Consider the following 14,578-nt stretch of genomic DNA (forward strand, 5'->3'; position numbering starts at 1 on the left):
TATCCAAAATAGAATGTCTGCACAAACAATAAAAGAGGCAGCAGGTATAATTATCGAAGACATTGACTGGCTAGTACATTTGGCCGATGGATCTGAGTGTGCAACCCTAGCCGCCGCGAGCCGCCACGACCCATCGTCCCTTTCCCTGCCGCTGCCGGCGAGCGTTGCCGGGAAAAGCCCGCCCGACATCGGTGGCGGCGGGAGCTTCTCCTATCTGCTTGTGTGGAGGCCGCAGGGAGCTGCTCATCCTGGCAGAGGCACAGCCTTGCAGATGATCGGAGCTGTAGTTAGGCGGCCGCAGCTTGGTACGGCTCGGTGTGGTTGCCTCAATTCAGATCTGGAAGGCTTGATGGTGGTGATCTAGATCCGGTCGACTGTTTTGTTGTGACTAAAGACTGTGGTGCAGTGACCTCCTACGGCTCCACGACGACGGTGGTCATCCGAAGATCTTATGGAGGGTTCATCTCTCGAGATCCGTCGGTTGACTTCGGCGGTGAGATGCAAAACTACGGACGACGTTTTGATGTAGAGGGATGGTTGTGCAGCAGCAACACATCGCATATAGTTTCTGGGATTGCGGAAAAGTGATCGCGGCAATACATGAGTGACTTTGTTGGTGGTGCTACTCGAGCACTCGGACTAGAGCTCCGTGGTGAAAGCCTAGGTTCGACCGAAGTTGGTTATACCTGGCAATGGTAATGTTTTTTTACATCGTTACCTTTTTTTGAAAAAGAGCGTATATTAATATCGCGGAGATACCAATTACACCCAGCCTCTACACCAACAAAATGTCACAAATGACATCCAAGATGCACACAGCCTGAAAGAAAAAAAGAAGAAGAAAAGGGAAAAAAAAAGGCCCCGCCACGGTAATCAACTCTTCGCAACAGCAACCCAACAAAACTACCGCCAAAGACAACACCCGGAATACAAAAAGGTTCTCCAAAGGCCACGCCTCCAAGGAGGGAAACAGTGTACAAGCACCATCGTCTCCCGATCGAAGATCTTAGGCTTTCACCCTGGAGAAAGTATGAGCTCTCAAAACAATTCCTCCAGCAAGGCCATTGCCAGACACAACCAATGAAGGTCAGGCCTTAGGTTTTCACCCTGAAAGTCAACACTCGACACTTGAGAAGCACCACCAAACTTGAATTCCTCCGGTGCTACCGTCCCCACTTGCCAAGGCTGCTACTACAAATCATCAAACACCAGCTCACAGTTACCAAATCCAAATTGGATCACCGGCCCCCGTGAAGCAAAATCTTCAGCGCCTTGGAGGTCTCCGCCAACACTGGTCCTCCAATCTCAGCTACCATGACGTTCTCAACCGCAGTATAGACCATGGAAATCGAGATGCTGACATGTCCCGTGGTTTCGACAACCAGCGATGCTTCGCGCCACACGATCATGAAGCCACACAGGCGGATATGTGTGCGCACGACCGGATTCCATCCTATCCAGATATCCAGGAGCTTCATAAGCCAAACCGAGAAGATTTCTGGCAGAATATACGGAACACATCTGATGGCCAGATCGAAGAGGAGCAGACACGTTGAATGTTGCCCTGATGCGAGAAGAATGCTAGGACCACCACCATTAATCTGAAGACTCGCAAGCCCCCACACCGCGAGTCATGACCCAGCATGAACGGCAGAAGAGGAGACGGCAGCCCAGCTAGCAACTGCATGTCGTCGCTGGCGTGACCAAGGCCACAACCTGCTTACCCGCAGCACAAGCCTTGACTGGATCCCCATGGCCAGATCGGATCCATGGCCTAGATCGAGACTCGGCGATCCAGCTCGCACGCCGAAGACGACCGCTGCGGCGGCGCACCACCTCCCCCTTGACGCCACTCTGCCTGGATCCTCAGGCGCCGGCCAAGACGGCCGCGCCGCCCCATGCCCTGAAACAGCGCCACACATCCTCCCGTGTGACGCTGCCGAGGAAACACCTCCCCTGCCCACCGTCTTCGACGGGATGGGCGCCGCCATCGCCGCCGGCGTCGGCAGCAGTGACGGCAGGGGACCCTAGAGAGATCGGTGGGGATGGCCTCCGGAGCCGCCCGGGAGGGGAGCGACCCGAGAAGGGTGGGGAGGGGTTGTTGAAGAAATTGCTCGGACATGCTTCAAACTGATTCTTCAGGGTGAAAACCCGATTATGGCCTTAGTGGTTGCATCCGGTGACGGCATTGCTTGATCGTCACTCCCTTTCTGAAGGCATTGTTGTTGAAGACCTGTCGTCCATGTGGTGGCATGATATAGTTGGTACAGATATGATCATTATTCTAGTTTTGACGATTGTGGATCTGATTGCTTTGGGAGTTTTTCCTTTTTTAACTCGTCTGCGCATAGCTTTGGTCTTATTACTTTGCAAGCTGCCGGCATGTTTGTTTCTGTTGGTGTTGGTCGTGTGCATCTTAGTTGTGCAAAGACCGGGTATGGGCTTATCATGTTTTGTATCTTTTTGATGTTTCATTTTGAGTCAATAAAATCCGCCCTTTTGTCGGAAAAAATTTGGCCGATGGACGCATATTTTTTACATGAATGAACGGCAGATATCGAGATATATTAGACTTCTTGCTACCTCCAAGCAGATCAGCTTTAACCCTCTTTGCTGCTCTTAAAGTCTCCGACCTTACCTAACCTGACAAATTGTGCAAATGAATTATGTCAGGGTTTGTTAGCGCGCCCCAGAAATCTGTCACAAAGTAGTCATTTTTCATTGTTGGGGCAAACAAGTCGTTGCGCATATAACAGAAGCCATCTTGGCAAGTTGGCATATGGAGGACCTGGTTCTGTTTCTTTCTCAAATGCATATAGAGGACCCTCCATTCAGAAAGAGAGAATAATTCCAGGTTCTTTGGTTATGTATTTTTCCATATGATACAAATTGGACCGGGTTCCACTATCATCAGATAACGGAACAGAACATAAGAGTAAAATAGCGTCTCAACGCTAGAAAAACACAAAAATGAAAACCGCACAAAACGAAACACCCCCATGTTATCACCCAACAAAGGGTAGCCAACATGCCGCATGCACCGCTAACAGGAGGGGTGAAGAACACAGTTTTAAACTCCCTACCAGAGACAAACTGAAAGTTCTCAAAGGCCACATGCCCTCAAACTTACAAAGGGAAAGGGGGAAAACCACACCCTTTTACCCCTAGATCACCGCACACGCAGGTGCTCAGACATAACAAAAGCAGCCATCATCACTTTTTTTTTTGCCTCCGCTCATGTTATCTTGTTATGTATGCACCAGATTTCACAATACAGAAAAGATAGAATTATTCCGGTCACAATATATATGTGATCTGGACAAGCGACGATAAAACATCACTCTTTCCTTCTTTTAATTACCCTCTTGATACCAAGACGCGCCAGTTCAGATCCATGGCCAGGTATCTCTGCAGCTGGTGATGAATGGCTATCTTGAGGCATATCGGAGTTAGGGCAACCAACATCAGCATCCTCAGTTGGCGCTGTGAATTTGAAGAAATGTGAAGGTTAGCCTAAAGATATATATCAATTAAGCAGAGTTTTTACGGTACATCATACTACCTAATTTGATGGGTAGTATTAAACTGATCCAACGGTTAATATAGGTTGACTTGGAATTTAGCTTGGGGACAAATTGGTAATGTGGATTTGTCCTTTTAGTGCCGATGGCGCCTGCCCGCCCCGCCTGCGCTAGCCGGCCGCTGCACGCTCGCCGCATACCTGGCCTCCGGTCGTGCCTAAGGACAGGGGCCCTCCTCTCCACGACCGTGTGCTTTAGCAGCTACGACGTGTTCTCCATTTTTGTCATAAAGTTATGTCTCCGATGGCTCATCTAGGCTGCTGTTACGTACGTATGTTTCTCGTACCTAGGTACAACAAGAACTGTGCGGTGCAGTGTTTGTTACTACAACCGGCGACGACATCGAAGGACTCACGGCCTCCTCGCCGCCCACGCCATGCTCCAACTCTCATCCTCCGCACGACGATCAAAATAAGAGCGGCGCTACACGTAGTCACGTACCACCTCGCGCGACGCCGGAATCGGCGAACGCATGCAGGGAAGCGAGCACCTCCTTGTGCCCCTGCCCACGAGGCTGTGATGGCCCGGGAAGCCCATGAGCTAGCATGGCAGGTTGGCGACCGCGGAGAAGCTCACGTGCAGCCTCCAGCCCCATCACGGCTGCACGCGACGTGCACTCGGCCGGTGAGCTCTCGAGCGACTGCAGCTCGTGAGCACGTGGTGACGACGATGTGTTTAAGGAGAAGGCGAGAGACCGAACGATTTTTGAGAATGGAGGAATTACGAAGGATGTATCAGGCCTGATCTGTTTTTGCCCCTACGAATTTCAGAGTTTTTATGCTGTTATTATTCCGATTTTACCCTCCAACAGAAAATACTACCCTGTTTTAGTCAAAAATACTCCACAAATTGAGCTGTAGTATTAGTTAATCTTGTCCGTTCAATGGATAAAAATGGATGGCTCTTATTACTTTGATGTACTGTAAATATAATTATGCTTTGCTGGTAGTCTTAATTACCTGGATCTTCATATAAAGGGCGTTTTCCCTTCATATTCCAGCTTACTCCATCCTGATGCCTAATTCCAGCAAAGAGTATTTTCAGTTGATCTCTCACTTTCCTCGACTCATTCTTGACCTGTTGCTGCGACTGGTTCTCGAGGTCTGTCAAGGCAGCTTGGTGCCTCTGCTTCTCCTCTTCCTTCTTCCTTGAAAAACTTGTCAAAACATATTCACAGGCCGCTGCGAAGGATGAAACCTTATCTATAACTAGCGATTCAATCTGAAAAAAAAAACATTTATGAAACCTTATCCATAAATAGCGATTCAATCTTCATACTGATTTAATAAAGATCTTTTTTGTTCACCGACTTTACCTCATCTATGGTCATAGACCCGGTCTCGGCGCACCTAGATTCGCCTCTGTTAAACACATTTGATGCGCCAGCAACATTGTTCCTGTTCGCGGGGTTCCTCTGATAGCACACCAGTGCTTCGTGACGTGGCTTCCCATGACAAATGATCAAAGGTTCATGTGAATATATGATATAACACACAAAAAAAAGTTCAGTATTGGTGCATAGGTTCTATTTGTCCTTACCAGCAATCGGCCATATGTGACAAGTTCTGCTCCCTTACGCGACCTCGTGTCGTCTTCAACTATCGCGTTGATCACCTCCAGCGTGTAAAACTGTATCCTGGGGAATTCGTCGTGTGGGATATTTCCACCGTTCACCTCCAAGTTATCCAAATAGAACGTCTGCACAAACAATAAAAGAGGCATCATGTATAATTATCAGAGGCATTGACTGGCTGGTACATTTGGCCGATGGATGCATATTCTACCTGAATGAAAGGCAGGCATCCAGATAGGTTAGACTTCTTGCTACCTCCAAGCAGATCAGCTTTAACCCTCTTTGCTGCTCTTAAAGTCTCCGACCTCACGTAACCGGACCAATTGTGCAAATGAATTATGTCAGGGTTTTTAAGCGCGTCCCAGTAATCCGTCACAAAGTAGTCATTTTTCATTGTTGGGGCAAACAGGTACGTCGCCACGCATATAACAAAGGCAATCTTGAATTTTGATATTTCTGCTTTTGTCATCTTTTGGCCCCTGACCTTCTTCACAATCGCAACCACCGGACCTATGTCGTGCTCCGATTCGGATATTCCGAGAGTCTTTCGGATCGCTGCTATCACATTCTCAGGAACACCGTGTTGTTCATTCTGTACCGGTGCGCCGTCACATGGAATTCCCAGCACAGTTTCCACATCTTTATCATGGAAAGGTATGTCCCTGCGGTAACCTGTGATGATAGAGCTTGCTTCCTCATCAACTTTGCTTAGCAGCCACATGAGGAAGTGCCGATTTGTCCTCATGAGCTTTGGCAGGAGAAGCAGGCCCCCAAAACCAATCTCCCTCACATAGCCTTTCTTCTCTTCATCTAATCCATGGATCAGGTTGTACAGTTTCTTCACGCTGCACCTTGATCCGATGTACGTGTTCTTTGCAATTCCTTTGTCATGCTCTCCGATTTCTGAATCAAACTCTGACTCGGCGACCCCTCCAGGATCTCCTCCTTTTCCATGTCCATTATGATTTACTCCATGTCCTTTACCATTTTTTTCAAATTCCGGATCAGGCTCTGAATCAACTCCTTCAGCATTTTCATCAAATTCTGAATCAGACTCTGACTCGACTCCTCCTTCAGCATTTTCATCAAATTCAGAATCAGACTCTGACTCGACTCTCCCTGCAGGAACTCCTCCTCCTTCCTCTTCTGATGAAGAACAGAGGTCTATGCAGTCATCCATCCCTGATGCACGAATAGTTTCTTTCTTCTTGTGCATTGCTACACGAATAATCTGTGTTATATCAGTAAACCATATTACTATTCAGGTACTTCCTATATACAGTAGTAAAAAAAGAGAGTATGCATAACCATTGTAGTAAATCAGATACATCTAATAGGGGGGGATCTAAATGGCACTCCGGGAGAACAATTAAATCAACCACTAAAATGTTTTCATGCCAAATCTCTCACTATTCAGACCATGGTATCCAGAAAATCGATGTCTCTTTACTGAACAAGTAGATTGAAACCAGAAAGTCCTCAAAGCTTAAATAGTTGCAGAAGGAGATTAGCGATTCAAGGAAATAACAAATGACAAGCTATCAAAGAAGATACTAATGCAAAACTTTCCAGCACCCTTGGATCGAAGAACTAACCGGGCAACTTCAGCGCAGTGGAACCGCTAGAGCTCCTTCTCCATCTTCCCAGCACAAGCACAAGCACAAGCACAAGCAGGGGATCCTTCAACTGGGTGGGCGAGGTCTTCAATGGAGCCAGCCGTGTAGTAGGTGCCCAAAGGACGGGAGGGTTCCATCGGGAAGGAGCGCGGAGAGTGGGCGACGGGACGGGTCACTGCGCGGTCACGGGGTGAACCTAGCTAGCTAGGGGAGCCACGGTTGCTCAGTCCTTTTACCTGCTCGAGGTATGGGGCAGCAAGTTATGAGGCTTGCTGATGGAGATTCCATATTCGACTCATTCGTCGAGCCGTTGGGCAAACGCATGAATCTTTCCACGTACAGCTCACGGCTCAGGCCAGCTCCAACGCTAGAATTCATCTGCGTGTGTCCGTTTGGAGCAACGGACAGAAAATGTGACTCAAACACACACCCTATCCCATTTTTTCGTCCCTTTGAGAGCAACTCCAATGGGGCGACACATTTCATCCGCCGCCGTCCGTTTTGGGTCGACGCGGACAAACGGACGCGCGTCCGCTTGGCGTCCGCTTGCCGACCCATTCCGATCCAATTTTGAGCCGGATTTGTGCCGGCGCAGACACGAGACGATCGCGCGCGCGCCTACTCCTCCCCGGGCCCGCCGGTCGGTGGCAGACACCACCATTTCCCCTCATTTTCCCCAAAACCCTCCCGCCTCCGCGCGCGCTCCCGCCCCACACCCGCCATGGACGACAACCTCGACCTCGACGTCGCCGCCGGCCTCGCCTCCCTCGCCTCGTCTGGCATGACGACCGCCCCCTCCTGCAAAGGCAAGCCTCGTGCCCCGCGCAAGATCGCCGCCGCGCCCAAGCCAAAGAAGGCGCTGACGCCCGAACAGCGGGCAAGGGAGTCGGCCAAGAGGAAAGGCCGGAGGCACGCCGCGGACGCGAGGGGTGAAGCCGTCGCGGCTGCCGCGGTCGCCGCCGCCGCGCAGCAGGAGGTCACCAACGCCCGCGTCACGGCGACAACGAGGGAGGCGCTCTATATGCTAGGGTTAAACCCTAGCTAGCACGGCCTCGTCAACGCCGCCGCGGCCAGCACCGGCTCATCCGCGCTCCCTCGGATGGTGTTGCCCGACTCGCCCCGCGCGTCGGCTTGCAACCCGATGCCCGGCTTCCACGTGTACCCGCAGACATCCTGCCTTTCCAGGGAGTGTTCGCCCAACGTGAGCGTGGTGGCGCCTTCCACGCCCGCGCCCGCGCCCATCGGCCTCAACGCCACACCGGTGGCCGGTGGCTCGTCATCGGGAGGTGCGAGGAAATGCACAAGGCAGATGTCGGCCGACGTGCTACCAGACACCCGCAACCTGTTCGAGGGAATGCCGGCCGCCGGCGACGAGGACTACATGCAGAACCTCATCTTCGAGGGCGGTGCATCGGCCGCTGGCTATGATCCCGACGAGACACAAAGCCAGGACGGCCGTGGGGCGTTCACGCCGGCCGCTGGCTACGATCACAATCAGGCGGCTTTCATGCGTGATCAGGTCGGCATGGACCTGGATGGCTTCCCACTTGATCACGAGTTTCCGGACGACTACGGGCAAGAGGAAGAGGACGAGTGCGACATGGAAGTGGAGCCTTTGTTCGAGGACGAGCTCGCCAACCAAGTCGCCGGGCCGAAGCCGAAGCGCAAGAGCAAGCGGATGAAGGCATACACGGTGGTCGAGGACAAGCTTCTTTGCGAGTGTTGGCGAGACATTGGACAAGACCCCAAAACCGGCGCCGAACAAAAGCATTCAACTTTTTGGATTCGTCTCCACCGGGAGTTTCATGAGCGCAAGAAGTTTCCGCCTTAACAAATTGTGAGCACACGCGGGTGGGTGTCCATTTCAAAACGTTGAAGGGTGATCCAACAAGAGTGCAACAAGGTTTGTGCCACCCTTGAGAGCGTCAAGGCCCGCCCCGTGAGCGGCATCGGCATGCAAGACATGGTATGCTAGCCAGCCGCCCTCTTTTGTGTCATCAAGTTTATGCTTGCATGTTCATTTGCCTACCATTTGCCAATATGCTTGCATGAAAACGTTTGTAGGCATTCAAGGTCCAACACAATGGCAAGTGCTTCAACCTCTCCCATTGCTTTAGGGTCATCAAAGACGAGGAAAAGTTCAAGGCGCAATATGCCACCCTCAAGTCGCGTGGGAGGAAGCAAGCCGTGGAGGAGGTTGGGGACGGCGAGTTGGCACGACCGCGTGGGAAGACCAACTCCAAGAAGGAGGACAAGCGGGATGCGGCATCGAACACCTTGATCGCAAGCGTGGAGGGCATGATGAACAAGAAGGACCTAAGGGAGAAGGAGCGCCCATGTTTCAAAAAAGAGCAAATGAACGCCTTCATGGAGATCCAAAGGAGGAGGCTTGAGATGGACTCGAAGAAGCAAGCCAAGATGCTTGAGATGGAGGCGGAGAAGCAAGCCAAGATGCTAGAAATCGAGGCCTCCAACGCCAAGACCAAGGCTAAAGAAGTGGCTCTCGCGAGCATGATGACCGGGGTGGAGATCATGAAGGTGGATCTCAACACCGTGTCACCAAAAAAGAGGCCGTGGTTCGAGAAGATGCAGGCCGACATGCTCAAGTTCACCGACGAGTGATCTCGTGGCCGCGAGCGCCTTCCTTTTTTGTATGCCGGCTTGTGTGCTGGCATGACCACGGGACCGCGATGGCGTGGTCAAACTCAAGTCCCATCCCTTTTTGTGTGCTGGCATGTGTGCCGGCCGCTGGCGAGTGCGCCAACATGAACTGCGGTGATATTTTTTGAAGCCGACAATGTATGTCGGCGCTGTCATGGTGCCAGCATGATCTATGGCCGCTGGCCTTTTTTAAAATTGAGTGCAAACATGAAATGAGTCAGTGCGTTGGGCGCACTGCCGACCCAAATGCAAAACTGGGGCGGACGCCGGGCGGGCGGTCGACCCAAACGGACAAAAAGCGGACAAATACGCCGTCCGTTTGGGTCGGCCGTTGGAGTTGCTCTGACCCGATCTCTCGACCAAATTTGGTCGTGATTTGGGTCCAAAGCGGACACAAACCGGACGTTTGTTGTGTCCCCGTGTCCTGTTGTGTCCACTACATGTAGATGATGGCCCGTCTTTCATCCGAACAAATGGACCCATCACGCCGCACTCTCTCTCTCCTCCTTTTTTACCCACCATGCTAGGCCAGTTGCTGTGCCGCGGCGCTCAACATGCAGACGAGCAGCAGCGAGGCGAGGTGTGGGGAGTGCGGGCGGGCTGCAGGGCGAGGCGGGGTGGGGCGGTGCGAGCTCGAGGCGGTGGCAGTTGCAGGGAGTGCGGGCGGACAGGCTCTGGCGAGCGTTGGACGGGCGGCTGCGGCGGGATGAGCTGCAGCGCGAGCTCGAGGCGGCGACGGCTGCAGGGCGGGGTGGAGCGTGAGCGGCAGGGCGAGGGCAAGCAGCGGCCGGGCACGATGAGAAGGGTGCAGGCGTGGGGCTAGGGCACGGGTGCGGCGAGGCGAGTGGGCGCGGGGCTAGGGCGTGGGTGCGGCGAGGCGGGCGGGCGCGGGGCGCAGGCAGGGCAGCCGAGCGCGCTGGAGCAGGAGCACTGCCGTATCTCGCGCCATAGCCTCCATCTCCTCCCCTCGAGCTGGAGCAGGCGTCAGGTGTTTGCGTTGCCGCCAAGGGCGCGATGAGGCGAGTGAACTCGTGCCGGAGTGTTCTTTGTCTACTCCACCGATCTACTTTTTATTTGCAAAAATTTTACATGTCCGTGTGGACAAGTTGAGATGGAGCAGCCGGTTGGGTGCATCGATAGGCAGACGTCTAAAACCGGACACGGCGCCCGCTTTATCGCCCCGAATGAACAAAATCCGGATAAAACAAATGTCTGTTTGAGGTCGACGGTTGAAGTCGGACTCAGTGGTGCCACGGGGCCATCATGGTGCTTTCAGGGCAGGGGCATTCCACCTCTTTCAACACATCGCTAATCCAGAGCTTACGAAAATTCTGGCCTGCAGGCGAGCTCTCCAAGTAGCGACGAAGGGGAAGATAACAAGGTCCATGTTTAACTTGACAACAAGGAGGTGGCATCTATGCTTAATGACACAGATAAAAACCTCTCAGCTCGAGGACCTTAGGTACAAGAGATATCAAGGAGATGCTCAGGGCTATCTCCATGACCGGCGGGGATGAAACCCGTGAAGTAAAGGTGCGGTCGTCAGCGAGAAAGAGTATAACATGAGAGAAAGACCGGTCTACTTGGGACTTGAGGCCCGTCACCTCCCATGCTCTACTCATTCCCATTGGAGTCCGTGACCTACCCGTCACTGGTGGAGGTGAGGTCCATGATGAAAGTGTGACAGGCCAACACTTTCCTCGTGCCACAAGCGCCCAAAATTTCGTCGGCGGCGCGTATGAAGCACATATGTTGGGGTTCTTGTCCGCGATTGCCTGCGCCGCCAACGCCACCCTCATGTCCCGCTGTGTGGCGTATTCGTGGCGAGCAGCGGCAGCGTGAGCATCGGCATCCTCGTAAATCGTACACTGGTCCAAGACAAAGTTGGGGTTTGCTGCAGCCATGGTCACCACGGCTTCCGCACTCGCGCGCTCGCCGTAGATTTGGCCCTCGAACAGCCAGTGGTGCTCGAGGAGGAGCAGGTTATACCGCTGGAGACACAGGTGATGGCGCAGGCACCTCCTCACCATGACGGCATGGAATTGCGCCAGCATCTGCTCCATGGTCAAACCGGCGTGGACAGGCGTCAACACGGGCGCAGAGTCATAGTCGGAGCCCTCCATCTTCGGGCGTAAGGTGGAAATCTCCAGCGCCCTTGGATGGAACAACTAAGAGCATCTACAGCCGGACTTGGCAAATCCGGCCACTCAAACACCCGCGGACGCGTCCGCAGGCACTGACCGAGGACCCCTCAAATGTTGCACTGCACATCCACATACCGCAAATTCCGATCCTCAAATCCATGCAATCCATGCACGTCGATGATACGATACAAACTGTCTGAATGCCAAAATCCAAAACAAAACAAAGTAAATCATAGTTCAACAAACCTGACATGGCAAAATAAAATCAATGTCCGAGCGTGACGGATGGCCTCGGATCACTGGCTGGCTGCCTGTTCTCAGCGGAATGCGTTCTGCTCGTCCTGCTCTGCCTGCATTTGGGCTGCCTCCTCCACCTGCATCCGGGCCGCAGCCGCCCTCGCCGCCTCGTACTTCCTACGGTCGTTGATCTCCATCTTCTTGTCCACAAATCACTTCTTTGCATCCTCATCATAGAGGGTCTCATCCATGATCCTCGCATCTTCTGCGCCCCGTGCGAGTTGCAACCTCTCCTTCTCAAGCTCTGTGTCGCCAAATGTCTTGGCCTTCTCAAGCTCCCATTTGATCACTGCTTGTTGCTTGTCCAACTCGATTTTCTCCCTCTCAATTTCCACCACGTCCGAACCTCCCTGCGCCGCCGCCGCCGCCTCCCTCTCTCGCTGTCTGCGTCGCCGCAACTTGCGGGTGACATTCTCTGCCTTGCAAGTCGCCACCGACGAAATCACGTCGCCGAAGGATGAGGCGGACTGCGTCTCCGTTGCGGCGGTGTAGGTCGGGCTGGACGACATCTCTGGTGGTGGATCGGGACCGGAGGTGAGGATTGGGAGCCAGGGTGGAGGCCGGCGAGGGTCCCGGGCGCGGGGATGGTTGGAGGGTGGCGGGAGGAGGAGGAGGAGGAGGAAGGATTTGATGATTTTGGTGCAATTTGGGATGGGGTCGGGCTATCGGGTCCAACGTGACGGGCGTGCCCGGGTGCGCCCGAGTGCCCCTTTATCCGCCCCATATTTGGGCTGAATATGGGGATGTCGGTCAGCCAGGGCGTTTGAGGACTATTTGAGAGGCCATCTGGATTCAAAAATCATGATCGAACAGTGACCGGATGGCCTGTCCGAACGTATGTGGCGGGTTTTAGAGGTCCGGCTATAGATGCTCTAACCGGGCCTCTTCAGCTCAGTGGAACCATGGTGCTCTTTCTCCGTCTTCCCAGCACAAACACAAGCAGGGGATCCTTCAAGAAACTGGATGGGCGGGGTCTTCAATGGAGCAAAATTTCGTGTTTTGACCCTTTTCTGAAAGTTAATCGACATCTGACCCTGGTTCGTAAAAATTTCGAGATCTGACCCTTTTTCCTACCACCACAGTGTCTGGCGGTAGGATATAACTGCCTACCGCCATATATCTTGGTGGTAGGACTTAACTGCGCCGTCACCCCGATTTAACGTGAAAATAATCCTACCGCCAGAGCCTTTGGCGGTAGGCTGTGCAACCTTACCGCCAAAGAACCTGGCGGTAGGCAGTACAACCTGATGACGTGCATGCGACTGGCACAGTGTCATTTATGTCATTTATCCTGCCGGTCATACATAGCCTGCTGTCTGCCCCTCGTACTTAGCCCTGCATGTCTGCCCGTCCTGTAGCATCACCTTTGCTGGTGGCTGCGACTATTGCCAGCCTAGTTTGCAGCTGGCCTGCCTAGCCACTACTAGTAACTAGGAGCATGTACATGCCCACACGCCTGCCTAACCACTAGCTAGCTAGCTACTACTAAGTACGTGTGAGTGCAGCGCAGCAACATACAAGAGACAACACTAGATGGAATGGACTGCATGCATGCAAGTCGCTGGGCATTAGTGCAGACCCCTACCGCCAAACACTCTGGCGGTAGGGTATAATGGGCTATCGCCAAAAACCTTGACGGTAGGGTCTTTTCCACATTAAACGGGCGTGACGATGCAGCTAAGTCCTACTGCTAGAGACGCTGGCAGTAGGCTGTACAATTCTACCGTCAAAGTATCCGGTAGTAGCAAAAAGGTCAGATTCTGAAATTTTTACGAACCAGGGTCAGATCACGATTAACTTTCGGAGAAGGGTTGAAATTTTGCCGCCAGCCGTGTAGTTGCCCAAAGGACTGGAGTTTTTTATTGCCAAGGGGCGCGGAGAGTGGGCGACGGGACGGGTCACTGCACCGTCACGAGGCGAACGTTCAATCCTTTGACCAGCTCGTGGTATGGGGCAGGCTCGATGGAGATTCCAAACTAGCCATCCAATTTTTTTTTTTTGCATGGCCATCCAATATATTCGACGCGTCTCGTCTAGCCGTTGGGTTGCAGCCGCTCTATCAGTTCTTCTACTTCTACGTAGTTATTACTAGGGTAATATATACTTTTTTTTCTTTTGAACCGGGTAATATCTACTCCCTCCGTTTCATAATGTAAGACGCTTTTTGACATTAGCATAGTGTCAAAAAACGTGTTACATTATGGAACGGAGGGAGTACTTCTATTATAGTTTCATGTGCAAATACATATGTTTTTGGAGAAAATTTTCGGATAACCTTAGCTTCAGGGAAGCTCACATAAAAAATACCATATCTTCTGAGTGTTTTAGAAGAAAGATATTTTTAGTTCTCCTACGCAAATCGATGGAGCGGCACATGAAGTTTTTGAAAATAAGCACATGAAGTTTTTTTACAAGATACACGGCCACTTTTCTTGAAAGACGTGGGCATTTTTTTCTTGCGGCACATGAACATATCTTTTGATAGATACACATGTATTTATTGTGATATACATGAACAATTTTTTCTACATACACATACACATTTTTTTGAATGCGCAAACACATGAACTTTCTTTTGATGTACAACTCAGGGCTCTCTAGTCGGCTGTCGTGGCGCTCGTGTCATCCATGCTTCGCCTCTCTACAGTCTTCAAAGTCTCTCATCAACTTCAATATTTTGCTTCATCCACCCCGTGTTTCCTTCCT

At 52.1% G+C, this 14,578-nt stretch overlaps 2 protein-coding genes across 3 annotated transcripts; one reads left to right on the forward strand and one right to left on the reverse strand.

The window, feature by feature from the left end:
• Positions 1-3,056: 3,056 nt before the first annotated feature.
• On the reverse strand, positions 3,057-6,975 carry LOC119349430. Of its 2 annotated transcripts, none has more exons than XM_037617466.1 (6): positions 6,750-6,975; positions 5,366-6,372; positions 5,121-5,279; positions 4,897-5,025; positions 4,541-4,802; positions 3,057-3,483 (listed from the first exon to the last, which is right to left on the reverse strand). In XM_037617466.1, exons 2-6 carry the CDS (start codon positions 6,368-6,370, stop codon positions 3,338-3,340), a joined length of 1,701 nt encoding a protein of 566 aa, XP_037473363.1. In that variant the 5' UTR covers positions 6,371-6,372; positions 6,750-6,975; the 3' UTR covers positions 3,057-3,337. The 2 variants fall into 2 exon arrangements, with proteins under 2 accessions (XP_037473363.1, XP_037473362.1); XM_037617465.1 differs by having other exon boundaries at positions 5,366-6,385.
• A 936-nt stretch (positions 6,976-7,911) lies between these two features.
• Positions 7,912-10,254, forward strand: LOC119350806. The gene is made up of 2 exons (XM_037618460.1): positions 7,912-8,491; positions 9,992-10,254. The coding sequence occupies exons 1-2, from the start codon at positions 7,912-7,914 to the stop codon at positions 10,252-10,254; spliced, it is 843 nt and encodes a 280-aa protein (XP_037474357.1).
• The last annotated feature ends 4,324 nt before the right edge of the window (positions 10,255-14,578 follow it).

The sequence above is a fragment of the Triticum dicoccoides genome, chromosome 1B, assembly GCF_002162155.2.
Source record: "Triticum dicoccoides isolate Atlit2015 ecotype Zavitan chromosome 1B, WEW_v2.0, whole genome shotgun sequence".
Lineage (NCBI taxonomy): Eukaryota > Viridiplantae > Streptophyta > Magnoliopsida > Poales > Poaceae > Triticum > Triticum dicoccoides.

What these genes read in the sequence shown, in the direction of transcription:
- LOC119349430 (XM_037617466.1), bottom strand. Translation starts at nt 6,370, where the DNA reads ATGCACAAGAAGAAAGAAACTATTCGTGCATCAGGGATGGATGACTGC. An exon ending in TCACATATGGCCGATTGCTG is followed by an intron (nt 5,026 to 5,120) that starts GTAAGGACAAAT and finishes TGTCATGGGAAG; the next exon opens with CCACGTCACGAAGCACTGGT. An exon ending in GGTCTATGACCATAGATGAG is followed by an intron (nt 4,803 to 4,896) that starts GTAAAGTCGGTG and finishes TTTTTTTTTCAG; the next exon opens with ATTGAATCGCTAGTTATAGA.
- LOC119350806 (XM_037618460.1), top strand. Translation starts at nt 7,912, where the DNA reads ATGCCCGGCTTCCACGTGTACCCGCAGACATCCTGCCTTTCCAGGGAG. An exon ending in GGACAAGCTTCTTTGCGAGT is followed by an intron (nt 8,492 to 9,991) that starts GTTGGCGAGACA and finishes CTCAACATGCAG; the next exon opens with ACGAGCAGCAGCGAGGCGAG.